This window comes from Rhincodon typus, chromosome 17 (genome assembly GCF_021869965.1).
Source record: "Rhincodon typus isolate 14 chromosome 17, sRhiTyp1.1, whole genome shotgun sequence".
NCBI classification, from domain to species: Eukaryota; Metazoa; Chordata; class Chondrichthyes; order Orectolobiformes; family Rhincodontidae; genus Rhincodon; species Rhincodon typus.
Genome location: NC_063348.1, coordinates 43130753 through 43157787, shown reverse-complemented (window position 1 = coordinate 43157787; position 27035 = coordinate 43130753). Strand labels below are relative to the sequence as shown.

General features: G+C 42.0%; 1 protein-coding gene and 1 long non-coding RNA gene across 4 annotated transcripts in view; one reads left to right on the top strand and one right to left on the bottom strand.

Moving 5' to 3' along the window:
* Positions 1-27035, top strand: part of caprin1b (cell cycle associated protein 1b) — a 102871-nt gene that overhangs the window by 59146 nt on the left and 16690 nt on the right. The window contains exons 14-16 of the mRNA XM_048606923.1: positions 6522-6675; positions 15506-15709; positions 26559-26665. Of these exons, the coding sequence (XP_048462880.1) occupies positions 6522-6675; positions 15506-15709; positions 26559-26665 (465 nt within the window). The remainder of the gene's footprint in view (positions 1-6521; positions 6676-15505; positions 15710-26558; positions 26666-27035) is intronic.
* LOC109936200 overlaps positions 5454-27035 on the bottom strand; it is a 45757-nt gene continuing 24175 nt past the window's right edge. For 2 of the 3 annotated variants that reach the window (XR_007263953.1, XR_007263954.1), the window contains exons 2-4: positions 24672-25093; positions 20348-21808; positions 17526-18946 (exon numbers count right to left, since the gene is read on the bottom strand). This is a non-coding gene — a long non-coding RNA (uncharacterized LOC109936200). Of the gene's footprint in view, positions 6045-17525; positions 18947-20347; positions 21809-24671; positions 25094-27035 lie in introns of those variants that run through there. The other variant, XR_007263955.1, reaches the window with a different exon arrangement.

The following is a 27035-nucleotide window of genomic DNA, read 5'->3' as shown; positions in this document are numbered from 1 at the left end:
GGGAGTGCAACGCCAGTAGATTGAGTGTGCAGAATGGTTGTTGGGCGTCACTAGCACATGTGCCATGTCGGCTCGTACTTCCTGTTCAAAGCACAGGTTGCAGATGGATATGTCATTGATTTGCTGTGTCAGTGCAGTGGCAGGAAACTTCTCTGGTCCAACCTATCTTGGCTGATCAACTGGTGCTCAACATGAATACCAACTCAAGGCAACAATGAACGTGAAAATGTCGCCCGGAGTACTTGAGAGGGAAGACTTCAGTGTCCATTACCAAGAATGGTTTGACAGCACCATCACTGACTGAGTTGGTTAAGTCCTAAAAGACAGCTGCTTGTCTGGGTATCTGGCAGGTGGTAAGGGATCCTATAAGGAAAGAACACAGTTGACCTCATTCTCACCAGTCTGCCTGCTGCAGATGTACCTGTCCATGATAGTATTGGTAAGAGTGGAGTGGAGGTACAGGTGTTGGACTGGGGCGAACAAAGTCAGAAGTCAGACGACACCAGGTTATAGTCCAATAGGTTTATTTGAAATCACAAGCTTTTGAAGCGCTGCTCCTTTGTCAAGTGGAGTGAGGGAAGCACACAGGCGCAGTGTCAACTGACTTGGTCCTTATGGATGCAAAGTTCCGTCTTCACTCTTGAGAATACCTTCCATCATGTTATGCCACAGTCATTATGCAAAGTGGGACATAGTTCAAGCAGGTCAATCAGCTTGAATGGGATCCATGAAACACTGGACCAACTGCAGCAAAGCAGAATTAACCTCAAAATTAACCTCTAGTTTGGCGAACTGACCTTTATATCGCCGAGGCCAGACGCCAGCTCTCTGACACCTCCTCCTACCGCCTTCTTGATCATGACCCCACCCCCGACCACCAAAACATCATCTCCCAGACCATCCACAACCTCATCACTTCAGGTGACGTCCCACCCACAGCCTCCAACCTCATCGTTCCCCAACCCTGCACCGCCCGCTTCTGTCTCCTTCCCAAAATCCACAAACCTGACTGCCCTGGTCGACCCATTGTCTCCACCTGCTCCTGCCCCACCGAACTCATCTCCACTTATCTCAACTCCATTTTCTCCCCCTTGGTCCAGGAACTCCCTACCTACGTCTGTGACACCACCCACGCCCTCCACCTCCTCCAAAACTTCCAATTCTCTGGTCCCCAGCACCTCATCTTTACTATGGACGTCCAGTCCCTATACACTTGCATTCCCCATGCAATGGCCGAAAGGCCCTCCGCTCCTTCCTGTCCTGCAGGCCTGACCAGTCCCCCTCCACTGATACCCTCATCCGCTTAGCCGAACTTGTCCTTGCCCTTAACAACTTCTCCTTCAATTCCTCCCACTTCCTACAGACAAAGGGAGTGGCCATGGGTACCCGCATGGGCCCAAGCTATGCCTGCCTCTTTGTAGGATACGTGGAACAATCCCTCTTCCGTAGCTACACTGGCCCTATCCCCCACCTCTTCCTCTGTTACATCGATGACTGTATCGGCACCGCCTCGTGCTCCCACGAGGAGCTCGAACAGTTCATCCAATTCAGCAACACCTACCACCCCAATCTTAAGTTCACATGGACCATCTCTGATACCTCTTTCTCCTTCCTGGACCCCTCTGTCTCTATCTCTGGCATCCACCTGGAAACCGATATCCATTTCAAGCCTACCGACTCCCACAGCTACCTAGAATACACCACCTCTCACCCACCTTCTTGCAAAAATGCCATCCCCTATTCCCAATTCCTTTGCCTCCGCCGCATCTGCTCCCGAGATGAGGCATTCCACTCCCAGACATCCTTGTTTTTCAAGGACCGCAACTTCCCCTCCACAGTGGTCAAAAACGCCCTCGACCGTGTCTCTCGCATTTCCTGCAACTCATCCCTTACACCCCCTACTCGCAATAACAACCAAAACAGAATCCCCCTCGTCCTCACGTACCACCCCACCAACCTCCGGATCTAACACATCATTCTCCAACACTTCCGCCATCTGCAATCTGACCCCACCACCAAAGACATTTTTCCCTCCCCATCCTTATCTGCTTTCCGGAGGGATCACTCTCTCCGTGACTCCCTTGTCTGCTCCATACTCCCCATCAGTTCCACCACCCCCGGCACTTTTCCCTGCAACCGCAGTAAGTGCTACACCTGCCCCTACACCTCCCCCCTCACCCCCATCCTCGGCCCTAAAAAGACTTTCCACATCAAGCAGATGTTCACCTGCACATCTGCTAATGTGGTATACTGTATCTGCTGTTCCCGTTGTGGCCGCCTCCTACATCGGGGAAACCAAACGGAGGCTTGGGGACCGCTTTGTGGAACACCTACGCTCGGTTCGCAACAAACAACTGCACCTCCCAGTCGCAAACCGTTTCAACTCCCCCTCCCACTCCTTGGACGACATGTCCATCCTGAGTCTCCTGCATTGCCACAATGATGCCACCCGAAGGCTTGGGAACCCTGCAGCCCAAGGATATCAATGTGGACTTCACAAGCTTCAAAATCTCCCCTCCCCCGACTGCATCCCAAAACCAGCCCCGCCTGCCTAACCATTCCTCCCACCTCAAGCCCCACCCTCATCTCCTACCCACTAGCCTCATCCCGCCTCTTTGACCTGTCCATCCTCCCTGGACAGACCTATCCCCTCCCTAACTCCCCACCTACATCACCTTTACTGGCTCCATCCCCACCTCTTTGACCTGTCTGTCTCCTCTCCACCTATCATCTTTATCCATCTTCTGTCCGCCTCCCCCCACCACCCTCACCCCACCCCAGTTATTTCAGAATCCCCTTCCCCTCCCCCATTTCTGAAGAAGGGTCTCGACCCGAAACGTCAGTTTTCCTGCTCCTCTGATGCTGCCTGGCCTGCTGTGTTCATCCAGCTCTACACCTTGTTATCTCAGATTCTCCAGCATCGGCAGTTCCTACTATCTCTCCTCAATTTACCAGTTGTTTAGAGCCAGATTGACAGAAAGCATGGACCAGATTTCTGTACTAAGCAAGAATTGCTATTTATAAATAGATAAATAGATTCTAGCTACAGATAAATAATTATGAACTGTCAGTCCGTAAGTGTACTTGTTAAAACTTGGACCCACTTACAACCCCTTCACAAACAAGCACACAAAACAGGCGGACAAGGGAGAAATGTAATAAGAACTGGGGAGAAAGACTGGGAAAACTGTTCAATGGTCCCTGTTCACAGGGTCTGCTGAAATGATCCTTTTCGCTTGTCGGGATGTGCTGCTCCATCGTTTTCCTTCTCCAGATACTGAACCTTGCTTGTAGAAAGCACACAGTGGTCAGTTAAAATTTATGAAACTTCTGGCTTACTTGTTAAGAGCTATGCTTGCAGCAAATGCTGAGGGGAAAACAAAAATGGCTATTTTAAGGCTTGTGATGCATTTTATTGCAGAGCAGAAACAGCTCCTCCTACTCCAGAGATCTGATGATTTCTGCCTAAACAGTCATACCCCTGAGCTGTTCAGCTACCCGAGAGCCAATCATTTGACAGGCAAAAGGCCTTTGTCACTGATAACTTATTACACAAACCGATCAGTTTCGTGCTAGCTAATGATTCATGTGGTAACACCACTTGGCTTGAGCTTGGCTACAGACTGGGCTTTCACCACTACATGAAAAGCAGTTGGATAAATAGTACTTACAATGAGTGTCAGGTTACATGCTTTTAAAAAGTGAAGCAATCCTTAGTTTTTAAAACAGTTCTTGTCACATTTCAGTCCACAATCCAAAATACAAAGATTAACAAAAAAAGTATTTGCAAATCAGTGACTTTTCCTCCATCATAAGGTCAGAAGTGGAAATGTTCACTGTGCAATGTTCATCACCCTTGCTGATTCCTCAGATACTGGATTAGACCATGTCCAATGCTTGGGCTGAATTGGCAAGAAGCATTCTCGTGACAAAAGTGTCAAGCAAAGACAATCTTCAACAAGAAAGCATTTAACCATTGCCCCTTGATGTTCAATGGCATTACCATCACTGAATTGCCCATCCTTTGAGTTACCACTTACTATAAACTGAAGTTGAATAGCGAAATAACTCCAGTGACTGAAAAAGCAGGTCAAAGGCTAAGAATCCTTCAGCGAATAACTTACCATCTGACTCTCAAAATTTGTCCCTCATCTACAAGGCACAAGTCAAGAATGGGGCGGCATGGTGGCTCAGTGGTTAGCACTGCTGCCTCATAGTACCAGGGACCTGGGTTCGAGTCCACCCTCGGGTCACTGTCTCTATGGAGTTTGCACATTCTCCCCATGTCTGCGTGGGTTTCCTCCAGGTGCTCCAGTTTCCTTCCACTGTCCAGAGGTGTGCAGCCTAGGTGGATTGGCCATGCTAAATTGCCCATACTGTTCAGGGATGTGTAGGTTCTGTGGGTTATAGCGGGATGGGTCTGGGTGGGATGCTCTGAGGGTCAGTGTGGACTTGTTGGGCCAAAGGGCCTGTTTCCACACTGTAGGGATTCTGTGAACTCTATATCCTATGAATGTGATGGTATATACCCAACTTGTCTGGATGAGGACTGCACCACCACCAACAGTCAAGAAGCTTGACAATGTCCAGAAGAAAGCAGCCTGTTGAATTTGCCTCACATCTGCAAAAACTGAATCTCTCCATCACCAATGCTTAAGAGCAGCAGTGTGTCTAATCTACATGATGCATGGCTGAATTTGACCAAAGCTCCTGGAACAGTATTTTCTAAATCAAGGACCACTACCATCTAAAAGGACAAGGTCTGCAAATTCACGGAGACATAGCCACCATAAAGTTCCCCTCCAAGTCAGTCTGTTGAGTGGATTACATAGTTGTTCCTTCACTGTTGCTTGGTGAAACATCCTGTAACTCCTTACACGGCGATGTGTGTAATCTACACCAAACGGTCTGCAGCAGTTCAAGAATGTAGCTCACTATCACCTTCTCAAGGGCAATCAGGGATGGGCAATTAATCCTGGCTGAGCCCATGTCCCATTAATGTTTTAAAGGAAATAAATTTTTTGATCCTTCAGGAGTAATGAAACAACTCTTATTATTTAATTTCAAATGGATCCCAAGTGACTGACAAGCAAACTTATCCCTCCTTCTTCTTCTCAGTCTCTCTCCACCCTTTGACATGGATGATCATTACAGCTTTCTCTGTTGCATTTCCATGATGATGCAGTCCGTGGGTCTCCACGCTACTATTTCTATTCTTAGTAATTTAATTCGAAGAATAACCATCATCACTTCCCATGACCTTTCAATTAAGTGTCATGTTGCCATGAAGATCTATCTTACAATCCCTCCTATTTTTTTCTTAGGTTCTGCAGCTTGCAATCATCTGAAAACATTGTTGATTTCCACATATGCTCTGACAACGCCCAGTTTTTACCTCACCCACTGATTCTGAATTATCATGGTGCTTATTTGGCATTTAGTGGATGCGCAGAGATTTCCTTCATTTGAGGGCTGGGAAGACTGGCCATTGAACCTACCATAAACTCTGCCCCCTCATGACCAATTTAATCTTCTCCCAGCCACCTGAGGACGAACCAGACTCTGCACAATGTCTGTTTCGTCATATTTGACCCAATCTGAGCTTTCAGCCATTGTTACAATCACAGTTATTATTATAAAAGTCAGCTTTGTGTTATTGTATGAAAACATGGTATCAAGAGTTTATCGATTGTAAGCCACCATTCCCAATCTCTTCTCGAATGAATGTTGGATAGACTTTGGACGCATCAGCAGTTTCGCTCATCTTACTCTGCGTCATTTGTGGATGGACACGTAAATCACAATGATTGGCAGTGGCTGGAACATAACCACTTGTTTTTAGAGCCTGTATCTTGTAGCAGTTGTTGAATGACAGCCCTTCCACCCACCACCTCTCTGCAACAGAAGTACAAGTTCCTGAAGGGTATATCTTTTTGATCAGATAGAGTTGTTCCTGGTTTTGGATTAGTACTAAACCAGTTTGGACTGTCTTTCTAATCATCCTCTGTCTGCCAGCTTTCAGAAAAATCTTCAAGCCAACTAACCTGATGGAGAGAGAGAGAGGGGTGAATGTTATAATACTGTTTTGGCCAGCCCACCATATGGGACGAGAAGATGATTCTGTCTCTTTTTCCCTTCCTTTGCCTGCCAACCTTTGATCTAGATTTTTATGATCTTTTAATTGGCTTATCTTGGGTGTCAATTTTAAAGCCTGCAGAAATTATATCTTTGAATATATTTTTAAATCGAGTTGTTGACTAAATCAAGTTTTGTTTGAAAATACAAATTTAATTTTAAAATATTTGTGATGACGACTTTTTCTGACCTATTTCTACTTCCAAATAGATTTCTGCAAGTTAACTATTTTTTGGTTGGACTAATGCAATACGTGTATAGAAAAAAAATGATTTGAGTACTACCCAAAGTGATTGTATGAAAGTGCGGTTTTTTGGATCCAGTAGAGCTAGTTCTCGCTTCTGACACTTGTTCCCTTTTTATCACCTCCAACATTCTATTTAAAGGTGTTTAATATGAATGCGCCAGTGCCTCCTGCCAGTGACCCTGACACCCTCAAGCAACAGAGTCCATATCAGCCCAGCTACAGCCAAGGTTTTAGCAGCCAGCCTCAGCATCAAGTAGAGCAACCTGAATTGCAGCAGGAAACACTTACAACTGGTAAGATAACCTTCCAGATAATGGCGACGACTTTCATTTGTTTTGAATGTTGTAAAGGTTGTAATTTTAAGAGTATGAAAATGTGTTAAATTTAGGTAATTTGTCTGAATTGGACAAAGTATAAATATTCATGCCGCGCTTGACTCAAAGTTTGGCTGTTTATTTTATATTCTGTCACCCATGTTCCAACTTCTGTAAACCTGATGTCATTCAAACTTCTGCCACCATCGTCTTAAATTATTACCAGTCATAACATCACAAGAATTAGGGAATGGACTAAGCCATTTGATCCATTAATTTGATAAGATCAAGGTTGATTTGATTGTGGGTTTGACTTCACTTAGCAGTCTGCTCCCATTTAACACTCGACTCCTTGTCAATCAAAGATCCATCCAACTCACCTGAAAATATGTTCACTGACCAGCCTCCAAAACTTGCACAGACAACAACTTGCTGAATGGGGGGGATCCCTTCCATTTCAATCTTAAGTTGAAGGCTTCTAATTTTTAAACAGTCCCCTAATTCTAGATGCCCAAAAGAGAATCGTCCACTCATTATACGTTTTGTCAAGACCTGTCGTAGATCTTAAATGTATCAATGAGATCAGCTGTTGTTCTTCTAAACTTTCATTGGTATCAGGCCAGCCTGGTCAATCTTCCCTTTTGGGTGAACATTTTATCAACTGTAAGGCAGTTACATCCTTCCTTAATTAAGAAGATGAAAACTGTCAACAGTGCTCCAGATGCATTCTAATGAAGGTCCTCCACAGCAACACTTGAAACAGAAACTGAACTGAACTAATCATATAAATGCTATGACTACAAAAGTAGGTCTCAGGCTAGGAATCCTGCAGTGAATAATTTGCTTCCTAATTCTCCAAAGCCTGAGCATCATCTGTAAGGCACAAGACAGGAGCATGATGGAACACTACCTGCTAGCTTGGATGAGTGGAGCTCCAACAGTACACGCGGAGCTGGACTTCATCCAAGACAAAGTATCTGTTTGGTACCACATCCAGAAGTATTCATTTCCTCCACCACTGACATTCTGAAGCAACAGTGTATTCCATATGCAAGGTGCACTGTGGAAATTCACCACATTCCTGAGATGGCACCTTTCACCCCTCGATTATGACTATATTGGAAGAAGGGCAGCAGATACATGGGAGCACTATCAACCAAGTGCCCTAAGAAGCAGCTCATCATCCTAACTTGGAAATATATGCTGTCCTTTCACTGTTGCTGGGTTGAATTCTGGAATTCCTTCCCTAATTGTGGCTATACCTGCATCAAGTGAACTGCACTAGCTGAAGATGGCAGCTCAAATAGGGATGGGCAATAAATGCTGGTCCACCCAGTGACTCCCACATGGCATGAATGCAAAAAGAGAAATATGTACTCTGCCAAATTTTTGCCCCATCACTTAATAGAATCACAATCCCTACAGTGTAGAAAGAAGCCATTTGCCCCGTTGAGTCTGTACTTGCCCTTTCTGTAATGCCACATTTATTATAGTTAACCCACCTAGCCCTGCACACTGTGGGGCAATTTAACTTAGCTGATCTACCTAACATGTTTGGACTGGGCAGAAACTGGAACATCCAGAGGAAATTCACACACACAGGGGGAATGTGCAAGCTCTACACAGATAGTTGTCCAACGCTGGAATCGAACCTGGGTCCTTGGCACTAATCACTGTGCTGCTGTGCCACATTAACCGTCACGTAACCATCTGTATCAGTTTGTAGACACCTGCCGCCTTAGTTTCATACCTAGTTCTGCGTCAGCAGCAAGCTGATATACCATATTGTTAGTTAAGTTTGTAAACAATTCAGGCCCCAGCACTGTTCTTTGTGGCACTAATAGTGCATCTTGGCAACTTTAGAGTGACCAGTTTCCCCCTAAAGTGCCTCCTGTTATCTACAAATACACCATCCATGCTAATATCCTGTTTCTACATCAAGAGCTTCTATTTTCTGTAGTAAGCTTTGAAGTGGCATTTTTGTTGAGTGATAAGGTCCATTCCCATATTACCTCTGCAGATGACATATGTTGGCTGCCAGTCAGGTGATGTTGTGATTTTACAACTTCCGTCCTCATTTTCAAAATCCTCCATATCCTCATCCATTCCTATGTAATCTGACAGCTGCATCCACCTAATTGTGGTCTTTTTGAGCTTTTCCAAATTTTAATTGCTGCAATAGTGATGGCTGTGCCTTCATTTCCTTAGACTGTAAACTCTGGAATTCCCTCTCCATAAGACTTCATACTTGTACCTCACTTACCTCCTAGGATGTTTCTTAAACCTACATTTTCATGCAAGCTTTTGTCACCTGCCCAAATATTTTAATGTGCTACTGTCATTTTTTAAAATGCTCTTGAAAAGCACTTCTGAATTTTTGACAATATAAGTTCTGTGCATTTTGGCTAAGTTGAGTACATTTTAATATCAGCAGGTTCATTTGCCAGTCATTCCATTTTCAGTCGTGGTTTAATCAGTCATATATTGCCCCGAGGAAAGGCTATGCTGTCAAGTCCGTCAATGCTGAATGGAAGTATTGTGTGACATGATGACAGCTCCATCTTTAAGGAACTGCTGGGTCAGGGTTTGCGATCTGCAAAGATTCTTGTGCTGCTATTTCTGATTGTCTACATATGGAAACTTGCTGTCCAAATTCAAGTTTTGATGCTGAATAACTTATTGTCAGAAATATTCAAGTTTTAGTTTCAACTTTCACTATTTTGGTTGCAAGGAGATATCAGTAAATATGCTCAAGAATTTAGAATTGTTTAGAATTAACTTAATACAAGTGCCACAGTTCTACTTTGGGAACTGAAATTAAGTTGATTAATGGACTTGTCAAAACATATCTGCGCATGTCAAAGAAAATACAGCTCGTGCATTCTGTTTTTTGGCTTAATGTATGGAGAGCTCTGGGCATTTGTCAGGCAGGCTGTTTGTATCATGTATAACTTTAGTCATAACTGATTGTCGGAGATTAAAGCATTAGTTAGACAGCAGCTTGCGTGCCGCATTACAGGAAAGATGATTGGAAGGGACAGACACAGAACAGATTTATGAGGATGTAGCCAGAAATGGGAAATCTCTGACGTTTTCTATGGAATTCAGAAGTCTGAGGGGAGATTTTATGGAGTTAGATAGGATTGAAGAGTTCAGACAAGTGTTGATAGTAAGAACGTATTGCTGTTAGCAGAGGGTGCATACTCTTGAGCAATTGGTAGAACCAGTGGGGAGTTGTGATCTTTTCATTTGGAAGGCACTTGACCTGACTACCTTTTTTAAACGCTTATAGAGACAGCCACATTTCATTCCAAAATACTACTAAATGCACTTGAAGTGCTCAAGCCATCAAAATTATAGAGTAGCACCAGGAACTATTCTTCAGATGGCATGGGCACAATGCGATGGTGGCCTCACCCGTGCACATGTTTTCTGTTTCCATGACATTTTTATTGGTGCTACATTAAACTGGTGTCTAAATGTATCATTTTTCATTCCACCTCGATATTTGTTGTACTTTGTACTGCAGTGAATGAAAGGAAAAGTAAAAAAAATGTTGGAGATGCCAGAAATCTGAAACAAAAGCACACCGAGGCTCAGGCTGTAAAGAGGAAAAAATAGTTTAATATTCCAGTTGCAACTTTCCTCAGGAGTGAAAGAGGAAGAAAGCTTGAATCTGTGCTTTGGATGTGGCTGTTTTCTTTCCTTTGCAGAGTTTTACCACTATAAGCTAAGGTTTCTTTGCCTTCTCTCCTTTCTTCTAATCTGAAACTCTTCAAATTGGTTCCATATTAAACAACAGCAAAATGTGTTTCTAAAGTACATTTAGCATCATAAAATGTCTACTTGGCACTTCACAGATTTATGAATAACTTTTGACATTGCACAAGATGTTGGAACAAAAGCTTGTTCAAGGACGTAGTTTTCAAGAAGTTCTTTGAAGGATTAAAGAGTATGGAGAGGGAACTTCAGAGTTTGGGGCCAAGATAGTTGAAGACACAATCTCAAATGATGGCGCAATTAAAATCAGGAACGGTCAAGTTGAGAATTAATCCAATAGAGGGACCTCTGATTTTTAAGGCGAGCAGAAATTATAGTGATAGGGAGGAATGAGGCCATTTGGTTTGAAAGCAAGGATGAGAATTTTAAATGAGAGGAATTCCTTATCAGTGACTTGAGTTGATAGGTGAATGGGAATGGTGCAGATAAGTACACAGGCAGCTGAGGTTTGGATCATCTCGTGTTTATGGCAGATTGAATTTAGGATCCTGGCTATGAGTTCATTGAGTGAATATTCCAACTCTGTAGATCACCAAGGAAGGGATGGGGACTTTAAAAGCAAATGAGCTGAGGCCAGTGCGGGTGATGGTGTAAAATTTGAAATCGTGGTGGTGTGATATGTGGTTTGAAGTATATCTTGGTGTCAGATAAGACATCAAAGTTTGCACTATGCTTTAACGCTGAAGCGTTTCCAGTGAAGTCAGTCGCTCGGAAACTGAACTTGTAGACAAGCGTGAAGACAACTTTTATTATTTGACTGATGATTGAGTTTAGACTGATGAGGTAACAGCTGGATTGGATTTGTCCAGTTTCTTGTAGACAGTACATTTGTGGATTAGATTGTGCATAGATGCTGATGTTACAACCATACTGAGAAAGTTTGACTAAGGACACTGTTTTGGAGCACAGACTTAAAGTGCTGCCAGGATATTGCCAGGGGGCTTTAGTTGGTCCTGCTGGAACTATTTGCTGACATTATCAGGAGTGAATTAAATTGGCTGGAGATGAACATGTGTAACGTTGGCAACGTGTGGAGGTGGTTCAGAGGTGTATCATCCACTGGACATGCTATTTGTTACCAGTGTTTCAGCTTTGTCTTTTGCTCCTATGTGCTGGCTGTTCCTAGTTCAGGATGTGGATATTTATGGAGCATGGATGTTGTAGGACAATTGTGCTTTGGTCTGATCGCTAGTTGTGATATCAATCATCTTGACCCATTGCTTGATAGATACTCTGCTTGGCCTGCATGTTGTCCTCTTTGTAGCTTCACAATGTTGGAACCTTTTTTATATGCTTGCTCCTCCTGATGTGCACTCCTGTTCTTGTCTTTGAGCCAGCTATGTTAACCTGTCTTGGTGCCATGGATGGAATAAAACATATGCTGGACCATGCTGTTAAAGATCATGGTTGAAAATTGTTTGGTTCATGGCCCACAAGACTTTTGAACTGCTATATTTGTTTTGAAAATATCCCATTCAATATAGTGCTGATGTCATCAAAATCAAGCCTGTATGTTAAGAGTACAGGTAGAATAAGCCATGGATAAATTGATAGTTGCATTTTCATGTGGAGTAGCAACAAACGTAAAAGCTCAGGACTGATGTGAAGTTTGATTCTGTATGAATTTCACCTGTTGTGCCTTGAATGTAAAATTTCCGAAAATACTTCATGAGCATGGTTGGACAAAGAAAGCTATCAGAACTAGTCAGACAAAGCAGAGTGTGCTTTTAAAACAAATGAAAATAGCTTCTTTTTTGCAATTAAGGAGGAGAGGCAAAAGTTGCAAGGAAGGAGTTCTGGAATTAGGCGTTAGGAGTGTTCAGGAAGTCTTGATAACTGAAGACATGGCTATCAGTGGTGTGAGAAGCAATAGATATGCAAGTCCTGCTTTAGGCCATGCTTTAAGTTTGTAAACTCTTTTGTACAGTCGTAGAGAAACTGGAGAATGCAATGCTTACAGCAATGATTCACTGGAATAGTAACAGGAATGGTGGATTATTCTTAGAGAAAGAGGCCCCGAGTACATGCTCAGAGCTAGTAAGGGGAACTGCTGATGCTGGAGCCTGAGATAACACAGTGGTGTGGAGCTGGAGGAACACAGCAGGCCAGGCAGCATCAGAGGAGCAGGAAAGCTGACATTTCGGGTCGGGACCCTTCTTCAGAAATGGGGGAGGGGAAGGGTGCTCTGAAATAAATCGCCCCTCTCTGAGATTTCAGAGCCCCCTTCCCCTCCCCCATTTCTGAAGAAGGGTCCTGACTCGAAACGTCAGTTTTCCTGCTCCTCTAATGCTACCTAGTTTGCTGTGTTCCTCCAGCTTCACACTGTGTTACCCTAGTGCATACTATTGCATTGCTTTGCTCTTGAGTCTACGTGTTCTCTCCAGGCAGACTCTTGATTCTCCAATGAGCAGAATACTTCACAAGTTTGAAACATCTTCGTTCTGATTGTTGATAATAAGTGACCTCTACAATCTGTTATCAACAGATGGAGTGTATATATGAGAGTCATGGTATGTAAAGTAGCTGATCAAAAATGGAGGCATATCGACTGGCTTGTTTGATGAGGAACAGGGGCAATAATGTGTTTCCTACCGCAGCTGCCCAAAAGCCCTCAATATTTGAGATCCTGGGTGATATTGATCTGAAAGATACTGTCCAAAAAAGATTCCACTAAAGTTGTAGTTGGCACTCAGGTTCTTAAAGGCACCATGCTGTTTGGATAAGTGTGAGAAATATTCAAGTTGGAACACTGCGACCACTGGGAACATGTATTGTACTAAAAAAAATAGTTTCAGTGCAATCATGGATTATTAAGAGGCAAATGGTTTCTGGCTGAAGATTGTCCAGAATATCTCATTCTCCTCCTCGTTTTTTTGAGTCTTAGAGTATGGGTAGTTTATTCACTCATAATCTTAGACTACTTGATAGAAAATTCTGGCCTGCCATCTGGTAAAGGGTGTGCAAGATCATGTCCTGTTCAATTCTTAATGCCTTGAGATCTTAATTTTGTTTCCCACGAATTTTCATTTTTTGTGATCTTTGTTTTTGTCTTAAACAGTTGTGTTCAGTTTCAGTATTTCCAGTTGGTGAGTTTCAAGCTCTTAAGTTTGCTCTAAGTTATTTAGTCTTCTACATCAACAGTCCTGACACTTCTGTTATGTTCTGAGTATTTTTCTGCCTGCTTTAGGCATGAGATAAATTGACCAGTATACCTGCTGTGATCATTGGCCATTAAATGCTAGAACTGTTTGTGGCTGAATTTTGGGATGTCTCCTCATGGTCGTCACCCACCAATTTCAGTCCAGGCTGAGACATGGGAGATCTGAGAGAGTGCTGAAAGATTTCCAAACTGAGAACTTCATACCAAAAATAGAAGTGGGGGAGTGATGGAGTTGGAAGAAAAATGTATCTAACATTATGGTTTCAAAACTTTTTTGATGGAGTGAAGTTTTGAAACAATCGTGTGGTATTGGAAGTTACCTTCCCTAAGACACTGCACAAACATCTCATTGGTTACTGTCGATGTGCCAACTTGATGGCTAAGATCAGTGATACTCTTGGCCACTGAATTGAGTTGAACTGTGTAGTTTCTAGTCACAGAACTGGATGATATCACCCGACTGATGAAAATGGTTGTAGTAGGATTTAATGTTAAAACGTTGAGCCCATGCAGTTGTGTGATTTCATCCTGTGAGCCAAAGCAAAAACATTCTGACCTTTGGTCATATGTTTCGCTTTCTTAAAATTTTAAAATGAATTGGGTATTCTGTCACTGAGAGAATCCTTGGAATAGGAGCGCATTGAATCCCTCAAGCCTTTATGTTATTCAGTTACATCGTGGTGCTGTGTATCTTAACTGTGGTTCTCCCCTGTAATACCCTTCCCTATGATAAGTATATGAACCCCAGTGTAGCATTTACAATTGATCTAGACTCAAGCAGAAGCAGATTTAAGGTCAAAAGAAGCAATGGCAGCATAAGGGAAGACTCGAGACTGGTTAGGAATTGGAATCCATTGCATGACTTGGTGGTGGAGACCTGATCAGTTGAGGCTTTCAAAGGTAACTGATCATCTGAGGAGTTGAAATGTGCAAATCTGCTGGGGGGGAGAAAACCCAGCAAAGTGGCACTTGGTGAATTGCTCCTTCAGTGAGCCAGTGCAGCCATAACGACATCCTGTGTGCAGTAACCATTCTATGATTCAGTATTTGGGCTAAGTGGGAAGAGAGCTAAGCATATATTTTGTTGGGCAAGATCATTATTTCAGCCATGGAAAAGTTAACACCAACATTGAGAAATCTGTGCAATTGAATCACTGATTTGGGGGAAGGGAAAGAAATTTTACTGCATACCCTTAATTCACTTATTTTGATGTTTCTTAATTAACAATGATGTGGAAAACCATAATGCTAATTATGTTTTTGTTTTGTTCATGGACAAGTTTAGGACCAGAGGGCCTGGTCTCAGTATAAACAGGTGCCAATTTAACACTGAGATGAGGAGGAATTTCTTCAGAGGGTTGAGAGACTTTGGAACTCCTTGGCACAGAGAGCTGTGGGGGCAAAGTCCTTGTGTTTTTTTTATGCTGAAATAGATCCTTGATCGGTACTCGGGGAATCAAGGGTTGTGGGGAAAAAGGAGGAAAGTGGACTTGAGGTATGTCAGATAATCCTACTGAATGGTAGAACAGGCTTGAGAGGCCAATGGTCTGCTGTTGTTCCTATTTCTTATGGTCTTATGATCTTACGGAAAGTTATAAATTTACGCTAGCATTTATGGAGGAGGTAATTTCTAACGCCATCTCTGAAAGGCTTAACTCTCCCGCCAAGGAATTAATTCTGCTTTATCTGCCTGATCCAATCTTTAAATTGATTTAAACCAATTTTAAATATATTTTATTAAAGCCATTCATGTTTTACACAATGAATGAAATTAGTTACATAGTTCCTTTTTAGTTCTGTTTTAGAGACTTGTAGATTTTATTTTAAATTACATGGTACCGAGCTGCTGTTTATTTCTTCCCTGCATAGTGGTTAGCCCTTACCATGCATCTCAAGACCAAACACACCCTGCTGGAGCAACGCATCAGCAACTATCTCAACAGCCTCAACAGAATACAGGCTTTGCACGTACAGGACAGGCTTTCTACAACAGCAGGGGTGTGTCACGTGGTGGCCCACGCAACGCGCGAGGAGGAATGAATGGGTATCGTGGACCTGCTAATGGATTCAGAGGTAGGAAATAACAGCTTTGAGTCTTCTGAATTAGACAAAATAGAAAAAAAGCATTCTGATTTTTTTTTGAAAAAGCATATTAATGTATAATATACAAATATTGGTCCGGAATTTGCTGTAGCAGGTCATCTAAGAGGATCTGTTAATTAAAACTATCTTTGCACCCTTCAGTTCATAAATATGTGCAAGAAGGTGCTGAAAATGCAACCCGGTCTTGGTCCAGTGACGGAAGAAGGTTCATTGAAACATGAGTGAACAGGGCACCGGATAGGTTATATCCTTAATGAGGTTCAAGGATTGTGAAAAGGGTTGAACCCAATAACAAGTCAGATAACGAAGCATGGATAGAAAAGAAAAACAAGACTGGAGGAAAAATGGCATAAATACAAATCAGTTTTCTTCTTCTTTAAAAATAAAATCGACCTTTGTAAAAGCCTGAAAAGTTCAAACCTAAACATAATGTTAACTTACAGTGCCAGCAAGGTTGATTGTCAATGATTAACATTATATTAAAAGACACTATTGATGACTGATCAGTACTTTGAATATCTGTGATATGTTTAGTTTGTATCTGCTGAGCAAATACAGCCATGGTATTCAGTACTTGTCAGTAGTGAAACAGAAATATCATTTTTCACCAAACTAAGAATGGAGTGGTGCAGCTCAGCGTCTTAAAGATATTTGCATTTAACTACAGGACTGTTCTTTGCCTGAGGTTGCTGTGTTATTTTCATTAAAGGACCAGAACCACAATTTGGGGAAACAAGATAAATGAGTATTAAATCAGAGATTTAAGCAGATGAATGCATGGCTGGATTGATCATGTAGGAGAGAGATTTAGATTTCTGGGACACTGGGATCAGTTCTGGGCGAGTTGGAATCTGTACAAGTCCAACGGATTGCACCAAAATGAATCAGGATTAACTTTGTTGTTGGTTTGCTCCTGTTGTTGGACAGGATTTAAGCTAATGTGGCAGATATGTTGGGAAGAAGGAGGTAACATGAGAGAGGAAAACCAAGGTGCACAAAATACTGGGAAAAACGGATAGCATTAAAGTTGAGTTTGGTTATGTGTAAGGTGGGGAGTATACAGACTAAATTACTGAGCGTGTTTCTCAATGCGCATCAAGCAGTAAGTAAGATTAATGAGATGCAGGTGCAGATAGCCATACAGTAATGTAATGTAATGTTGTGTCTGTGATGGAGACCAGGGCAGGACCGTGCATATACTGTAGTCAGGAAGGCTGGGAATAGGGTAGAATGATAGCATTGATTAAGGAGAATGTTGTGATGTTGGACAGAGTTGTGTACCCCAAAGGAGCCTTGGATGGAATCTATTTGGCTATATTTTCGGAAGAAGATGCAAGAATGTGAAGTAGTTGCAATGAAGGGAATTTTATCTAAATCTCAGATGGAATTGTCAGGTAGAAGAAAAGGGAGGGGCAAGAATTAAAAACGGAGTGCTAGAAAAACTCAACAGTTCTGGCATCATCTGTGGGCAGAGAAAAACAGTTAACGCTTCAAATCCAATATTACTCCTTGATTGTTTAAGAGCAAAAGTGTGTTTATGGCAGATGTCAGTTGGATGAGGAAAAACTAGAATCAGGCTGATTGTTGAAGGTTCCAAGCAGAGTAGATAAAGCAAATAACACAGTAGAAAGAGTCCATTTAAGAAGAGACTGGTAGCTAACCTGGAAAGAAACCTAGAAGCCTTCTATAGGCCATTGATGTCATGGCAAACTTACTAACCATTTCTTTTAAATTCACATCCAAATCATTTACGTAAATGACTAACAACAATGGACCCAGCACTGGTCACCTGCCTCCAGTCTGAAAAACAACCCTCCGCCACCACCCTCTGTCTCGTACAATCGAGCCAATTTTGGATCCAGTTGACAAGTTCTCCTTAAATTCCATATGATCTAGCTTTACTGAAGTCTACCATGCAGAACCTTGTCAAAGGCTTTAGTAAAGTCCATGTGCTCAAAGATCTGGACAACATTTGTGTGTGGCTGACAAGTTGCAAATAACATTGCTGTGCACTTCTGTGCTGTGAATGTCCATCCACGGTAATAAAATTTTAACCATCTCCCCATGACACTGAGTGGCATTAACATGGCTCACTCCCGCAGTATCAACATTCTGAAGGTTACCTTTTGCCAGAATTAGAACATGCCCAGTCATGTAAATACTGTGGCTGCAAGAACATGGCAGAAGCTAGGAATCCTGCAGTGAAAACTCGCTTCTTGACTTCTCAGTGCTTATCCAGCATCTACAAAACACAAAGTCTGTGATGGAAAATTCTCCATTTATCTGGTGAGCGCAGCTGCAGTAATACTCAAAGCTTGATACATTGTTGAAAACGTGTATGGTTAGTGTTCTCTCTAATTTTCTTTTTGGCTGTGTGAACCTCCAAGGTGTTTGCGCAGCAGTGGCTTTCAGAACTAGAAATGAGTGCCGCGATCAGCTGATGATGCTAATTGCCATGCACAGAGCCTTGGAGTGGCTGTACTTGCACACAACTTGGAGGGGATATTATTATTGTTGGCTTCAGATTTCAAAGTACGGATGGATGTGGTTATGTTTTGTGAAGGTTTTTTCCCCAAAAGGTTAAAGTTCATTTGGAGCAGTGACTTAAATGAGTTCTAAGAAATCATGTGACTGCCTGAGCGAACCCCTGTGGTGTTAATTAATACAATGTGTATATTGCAGTTTATGACCAGCACGGTAAACCTATTAGGGCAGTTAATTTGGAGACTTTCTGTTCTAAACTCAAACTAGAATTCAGTTCAGATGGTAGAACAGTTTCTCCAAGCAGAAAATCAAGTCATTTCAGGGTAGTCACTTGCCTGAGCTGAAGTGTTTGTTGTTGAGCTTCTGAGCCAGGAGAGTTTGGATAGAAATCTTCAAATTGATAGAACGGAGAAAGTTCAGGCTCTCAGAATTGAAAGAATTGTGTCAATGGACTTGGAAATGAATCAACAAAAATAAACAACCTCAACAATCCAAAGGAAAACAACAGGAAAACTACAATGCCAAAATTTAGAAAGCTGTGACAGTGAAATTGCTCTGGGATTGTGTCTTTTAATATAGTGATGAGAAACGGCTGAGATGTTTTGCTGTCTGTGTTTAAGATCTTTAGCCGGTCTCCCTGTTTTTCCTCTGTCCCCGTCTTCTCGCTCTTTTTGTTTTCTTTGTGTCATAAACTTGTGTTGTGTTGCTGAAGAACATTTGCAGCTGTTGTGAAGATAGAATCATGTAATTTTACAGGACAGGAAGAGGCAATTTGACCCATCATGTCTGTACTGGCTCCTGAAAGAGCAATCCAGCAGGTCTGACTCCAGCCCTAACTCCATAGCCCTCTAACTTAATCGCTTCCAAATATATCCAGCTCTCTTTTGAAACCTCCTATGGAATCTGTCTCCACCACTCTCCCGGGCAGCGCATTCCAAATCTTAAGAACTCCCTGAGTAAAGAAGTTTCTCTTCATCTTACTCCTCGCTCTCTTGCTGAAAATCTTGAAATTGTGATCCCTAGTTACTGACATACTGACAAATGGAAACAAATCCTTCTCACCCTGTCCAAATTGTTCATAATGTTGAAAACGTCAATAAGCTAAGGTCAGAAATCACACAATACCAGGTTGTAGTCCAATAGGTTATATATCCAACACAACACCAGATTATAGTCCCAACAGGAACACTTCAGAAGGACTGAAGCTCCAAAAGCTTGTGTTTTCAAATAAACCTGTTGGACTATAACCTGGTGTCGTGTGATTTCTAACCTTATCCGTCCCAGTCCAACACCAGCACCTCCACATCAATAAGATAAGCCCTTAACCTTCTCTGCTTCAAGGAGAAGAAGGCCCATCTCTCTCATCTTTCCTTGTATCTAAAGTTCCTCAATCCTAGTATCAGGAACAGCAACTCATATTCCGCTTGGGAACCTTGCAGCCCAATGGTATCAATGTGGACTTCACAAGCTTCAAAATCTGCCCCCCTCCTACCGCATCCCAAAACCAGCGCAGCTCGTCCCCACCTCCCTAACCTGTTCTTTCTCCCACCTATCCCCTCCTCCCACCTCAAGCCCCACCCCCATCTCCTACCTACTAACCTCGTCCCGCCCCCTTGACCTGTCCGTCCTCCCTGGACTGACCTATCTGCTCCCTACCCCCCCACCTACACTCACCTTTACTGGCTCCATCCCCACCTCTTTGACCTGTCTGTCTCCTCTTCACCTATCTTCTCCTCTATCCATCTTCTATCTGCCTCCCCCTCTCTCCCTATTTATTTCAGAACCCTCTTCCCCTCCCCCATTTCTGAAGAAGGGTCTAGGCCCGAAACGTCAGCCTTCCTGCTCCTCTGATGCTTAGCCAACTTCTAATCTATGCTGCTAAGGACCCATCAATCCCAAACGTTTCTAATTTGCTAACCTACCTGCTATGTGGCACCATATCAAATGTTTTCTGAAAGTCCAAATATATAACAATATACAATGAGATATCCACAGCACTACCCACTTCCACTACCTATGTCACTATGTCGAAGAACATGATTAAATTTGTCAGACGTGAGTCCACTTGACAAAGCCATGTTGGTAGTCTGGTATTAACTTATTTTTCTCGAAGAGTACATTTACCTGATCCTGTGATGTGGCCTCCACCAGCTTTCGCACTTTTGATGTCCAGCTGACAGGTCTGTAGTTTCCTAGATTATCCTTTGTCCTTTTCTTAAACAATGGTTCATATTTGCGATCATCCAGTCTCCACTAATCTTTTGTTCAGACAGGCCTGGAAAATTTCTATTGATGGCTCCCCGATTTACTCCTTTAACTGTTTTAGCAATCTAGGATGCATTCCATGTGGGCCTGATGACTTGTCTATCTGGAATGCCACCAGCCATTTTAGCACTTCTTAAAAAATCTATCACTATATCACCACTCTGTACTTCACTTATCTTTCACATTTAATGTATTTTTGAAGAACATTTTACTATTTGTTTTCGTGCAGCCTGCCATTCTTTTCTCATGCTTCCTCTTCGCCTTCCTTATTCCAATCTTAGCCTCACTCCTGCATTGGAGATACTCTTCCAGATTCTATGGCTATTATTCTGGTATGCAATTCATGGCCTCCTTTTACTTCCTTATTTCCTCATCATCCAGGGTACTCTAGATTTGGATAACCCGTATTTATTTCTCATGGATATGTACCTAACTTCCACCCTATTCATCTCCCTTTTGAAATTCTCCCATTTTTCCATCTGCTGTTTTATCCATTAAAAAGCACTTCCAATCAGCGTGCTCCATTTGAACTTTTAGACCTCTAAAATCTGCCCTTTTTCAGTCTGGAATCTTGACCATGGACTGATTTTTTTTTTTTAAAAATAAATCCTTTTCCAAATTAATATTGAAACTTATCATGTCATGATCGCTATTTTTTAAATGCTCCCCCATTCTGACGTTCTCCACTGAGCCTGCCTCATTTTCTAAGACCAGATTCAGCACCCTAAGGTAATTGAAATCACCAACTATCAGAGCTCCACTTGTCTTGCAGATTTCTGTAATCTGCCTAAAAATGGTCTCTTCTACTTGTGAACTTTATGGAGAGTCGCCGGACTCCACGTTAACTCTGCTTTCTTCTCAAAAATTAGATGTGTGATCTATAAGCCAGATTTCACTCTGGCATCCACCTTTAAAGTATTACCATCAATCCCTATCACAATAGTACCAGCTTGGCACCGAATCTATCAAGTGAAGCTTTCGTTTCTACCATTGGTTCACAATGGTAGCAGTTCATCTTGCAAAAATCTAACCTTCAGTAACTCTATATAAAGCTCTTTAAACACCTTCCGAATCCATGAGTACTGCAACCTAGAAGGACCAGGCCAGCAGATACATGGGAACACCGTCTGAAAGAGACTCTGAGCCACATCCATCCTGATTTGGAATTATATTGCTATTTCTCATGGCCATTCTTAGCAGTGCTGTAAGTATATCAATTATCAGTAGATTGCATTGGTTCCAGAGAGCAACTTGGTGTCAGATTCTCCAGGGTGGTAGGGATAGGCAGTAAACGTTGACCATGCCAGTGATGTCCACATTCTGTGAAGACATTAAAAAAAATTCAAGAGACAATTAAGTCACTTGACCTGTAAGGAATTCCAGTACAGATTTATTAATAGAACATCTTGTATAACTAAATTTCTTAAGTCATAGAGTCATACAGCTCGGAAACAGACCCTTCGGTCCAACTTGTCCTTGCCAACCAAACATTTCAATCTGACTGTGCTGTTTGCCAACATTTGGTCCAAATCCCCCTCAACCCTTCATTTTTACATACCCATCCAGATGCCTTTTAAATGTTATGATTGTAGTCTTCTCCACCACTTCCTCTAGTAAGCTCGTTTCATACACACACTGTCCTCTGAATGAAAAAGTTGCCGCTTAGAACCCTTTTAAATCTTTCCTTTCTCACCGTAAACCAATGCCCTCCAGTTTTGGACTCCCTTATCCTGGGAAAAAGATCCTTGCTATTTACGCTATCCATGCCCCTCATGATTTCATAAATCTCTATAAGGTCACCTCTTAGCCTCTGACGCTCCAGGGAAGGTAGGCCCAGCCTATTCAAACTCTTCATATAACTCAAACTCTGCAGTTGTGGCAACATCCTTGTAAACCTTTTCTGTACCCTCTCGAGTTTAACAAAATCCCTCCAATAGAATGGTGACCAGAATTGGACGCAGTATGCTAAAAATAGCCTCACCAGTGTCCTGTACAGCTGCAACATGACATCTGAACTCCTATACACAATGCACTGACCAATAAAGGCAAGCATGTGAAATGTTTCACCACCCTGTCTACCTGCAGCTCCAGTTTCAAGGAACTATGCAGCTGCACTCCTGGATCTCTTTGTTCGGCAGTACTCCTCAGAGACTTACCATTAACTGTACAAAAATATTTATGGTGATTGCATACAATACGTGACAAATTACACAATACAATTCTTTTGCAACATTTTTATCTAGGGTAGCTTAAAACGTTAAGACATGTTATATTATTTTCCACTAGCTATTGCTTCATGGAGCCAGCACCAATATATTTTAACATGAAATGAGCTCCGGAGTAATAAAACCCAAGATTTATATCAAAGAATCAAAGCTCAGTTTTTGCTTCAGTAACTGGACCCTGGATGTGAGAAATTATGTTGATCTGTTGTTTAAGAACTGAAATAAATTTGTCATGCGATACTTGACTAAAACCACGAACCAATTAAATGAAAATGACAGCAGTGTCGTTAATATGAAATTGACTGATTCATGGAAAGCTTTGTGTCTGAAGGAAGATTTATAGTGGAGTTACCCACGGATCAGGTTTGGACCACATATCTTGGCAGTATGTGTGAATAATGTGGACTTGTGTACAGTGAGCAATTTCAGAATTTGCTGACAGTATTTAACTTGACAAGTACTCTGAACCATGAAAATATTGTATACTTTCAAAATGACAGCTTGATGAAATGAGTAATAATGACAAGACGTTTAATACAAAGAACGCTGAGAGATAGCAGAAAATAGAGAACAATTCTAAAGGGCAGAGGGACCTTGATGTATGCATGCATAAGTGATTGAAGATCGCTAATTGAGGCAGTGGTTAATAAAGCATACCAACGTGCACTTTATTTAAAGCAACATAGAATACAAAAACAAGAAAGTCATTTTAAACTTGTTTAATACCTTGGTTTGGCCTGACCTGGAGTATTGTGTCCACTGATACAAGCGGACTCTGACTTTGGTTCCCCAAATTTGTTTTATTTCCAGACGAGATACCTTACATCGATAAGCTCCCAATGAGGAAGGATGAACTGGCTTCCCTTTTTTCTGCCCCTCGGTTTATTGCAACAGGTCAATTTTAAAAAGGTTCCCTTCCATTGTGGATACCTTTCTCCTGCACTAAAAAAAGTTATATCTTAAGACAGAGGAGCAGAAATTAGGCGATTCGGCCCATCGAGTCTGTTCCATCATTCAGTCATGGCCGATAAGCCTCCCAATCCTATTCTCCACCTTCTCCCTGTAACCTTTGATCCCCTGAACAGGTCAAGAACCTATTGATCTCTGTCTTAAAATATACTCAATGACCTCGTCTCCACAAATTTCATAGATTCACCATTCTCTGGCTAAAGAAGTTTCTCCGACTGTCTGTTCTAAAGGGTCTTCCCTTTAACTCTAAGGATGTGCCCTTGGGTCCTCGTCTCTCTTGCTAATGGAAACATCTTGCCAATGTCCACTTTGTCCAGGCGCGCGCACACACTCCTTCTAACTTGCATCGAGTATAGACCTACGGCCCTTACGTGTGAAACCTTCATTCCTGGGATCATTCTCGTGGACCTCCTCTGGGCCTGCTCCAGGGCCAGTACATCCTTCCAGAGGTATCGGGCGCAAAATTGCTCACAGTGGTTTTATCAGCCATTTTAATCAAGTTGTCAAAAGATTGAGTTCATCAGTTAGTAGCTGCGAGAAATAATAATATAAGCCACACAAATACGGTTCAGGAATAAGAAGTGAGCCCTCTGCACCACCACCCCCGCATCCGCAAGAAACAAAAAAATTATCAAGGAAAATGCATATTAGTCTACGACTCATTAATGTAGAATTGATAGTATGATGTTACCAATAATGTTGATGTTCAGAGTTGAATAGTATCTTTTAAGATTTTGGCTTTGTAGGCTGATTAAAATTCTTGTGTCCTGGCTCCTTTCGACTGAGTAGCTAGCAACATGGACTCAATGTGTTGTCTTTTCCCTTGCTCTATCTGCTGTGCAGTGGTGCTTTGTGGCTGTTCTCAAAGCTGTGACCTGCACAGCACACGAGTCCACACACTAAGATGTCAGTCCAGTATCTCTTAGATCAGAGTTGAAGCCCACTTTATCCCTATTTTTAGAAAATCCTTGGGAGAGTAAAACACAAACCTGTCTGCAGGAGATGGCTGCTTGCTGAGATGGGGTTGGGTATTCATCCTCATTATCCCATTCTTCTTTATCTTTCTGTTTGAAGTTTCCCAGACTCTGTATGGATGTGACATTTCAGAATTCCAATCAAGACAGCCATTGATTTTTGCATCCGTCATCATCTCCGCTCTATCAGTTGTCCTTTTTTGAAAAAACACATGATTGAATGGTGGAGTGAACTTGATGAGCTAAATGGCTGACTTCTGCTCCATGTCTTATGTTGAAATCAAAGATTTGATTATGTCCTTGGTGACCAGAGTGGGGATGATCTGTGGTTATGACATTTGAGTGTGTGTAGAACTTATTGCCTGTAATGACTCCAGGGATGAATAACTTCAATATCGAAGATGGAAGCTGGGACCCTTTTCCGAGAGTGGAGACGGCTGAGGAGAGATATGAAGTAAATTTTCAAAACTATGCTGGATCTTGTCAGAAAGGGAGCAACTGTTAAAAACTGTCTTTAAAAATTGGTGTAAAGGTTAAGGTCACATACTTTGGCAAAAGAGACAATGAGTAGCATTTTTAAAATTTATTTACAGGATGTGGATCACTGGTAAAGCCAGCATTTATTGCCCATCTCTTATTGGCTAGAGGGCAGTTAAGAGTTAATGACGTTGCTGTAAGTCTGGTGTCACACTTCGGCAAGACCAGGTTAGGTTGGCAGATTTCATTGTCTGAAGGACATTAGTGAACCAGCGTCACTAGGTTAAACAGGTTCAACAACTGTTTAATGGTCATTATTGGACTCTTAATTCTAGACTTTGTGATTATTCGATTCCAGTACCACTCTCTGGCATTGCAGGGATTTGAATCCGGATCCCCATAACATTACCTGGGTCTCTGGATTAGTTAACTAGCAAGAATACCACAAGGCCACCAGCTCCCCAAGCACTGCTTAAGTGAGTTGGAGGCTGGTAGTTGAGGAAGGCTTGGGTCTGACACCTGAGGAATTACTCCTTGCGAGAACTAAGGGCCCCCTTCTGTGTTATAAGCATTCTTTGATTAATCAGCCATTTTGGCAACAGAAGCTGTTCTACCTGAAGTGTTTGGGACAAAAGGGCAAGACAAATGTAATTTTAGTTTTGTGTAAAATAAAAAGTCACACATAACAAGTTGCATGAAGGTTGAGGCAAAATTAATCTGTCGTAAATTGGCGAAAGCTACTTGGACTTAAGTTATTTAATTAATAACTTGCGTGCAATAAATATGACTATTAATTTTATTGAATGATCTTTTAATAAATGGCCTCTACCAGCTTCCTTCAATTTGTAAGATACTTTCAAAATCATTTCTTGCTCACCGTACCATTTCCAACCTCTTTCTTAAGTCCTCCATTTGTTTATCACAATCACAGTATGATTCCGTGTTCTTCATTCCTGACAATACATATTGGAGTGTAGCTGTCAATTTTACTACAATAACTCTTACCTAATTCTAGCTTCTGGCCATCCCAATTTTAATGGCCATTTGTGGGCCTGTCTTCAGCTACTTAGGCCCTAAACCCTGGAATTAGCTAACTAATCTCCAATTTCACCTTTGTCTTTCCTCAAAACAATCCTGAAAACCGACCTCTTTCACCAAGGTTTTAGCCACCTTCTTTCGTACCAGGAAACAAAGGCAGGCCTTGCTATTAATGCTCACACTGTGTGTGAATAAATAAAATTTGAATACAGTTCAAAAGTTAATTCTTACATAATCCTTTTTTGTAGCTGTGAAGTGCCTTTAAGTTAAAGTTCATCTTTAAAAAGTTCATAATTAACACAAGTTTGCATCAAATAGTCTTGCTGGAAGTGTCTCATTTATGTCATAATCATAGTGCTTGACATTGCATTCTTAATTCTCTTTCAGGTGCGTACGAAGGCTACCGCCCTGCATTTTCGAACACTCCAAACAGTGGTTACGGACAATCTCCATTTTCTGCCCCCCGTGACTACTCCAACTCTGGCTACCAACGTGTAAGTGTTTTTTTTAGTTAGTCTTCACCATGTGCAAGCAAAATGTAGTCTTTTGTGTTAGAGAATACCCGAAGTTAGTCTGCTGTATGAGATATTACTCATGAAAAGGTTGTTGCGTCTCTAATTGTTCAAAGTCATAAGTCACTCGACACCAGGTTATAGTCCAACAACTTTATTTGAAATCACAAGTGTTCCAGGTGCTGCTCCTTCATAAGGTGAATTAATCTAATCCCATTTTCCAACATTTGGCCCATATCCCTCTAAACCCTTCCTATTCGTGCAGTTGTAATTGTACCTGTCTCCTCCACTTTGTTTGGCAGCTCGTTCCATACACACCACCTCTGTGTGGAAAGAGCTGCCCCTCAGGTCC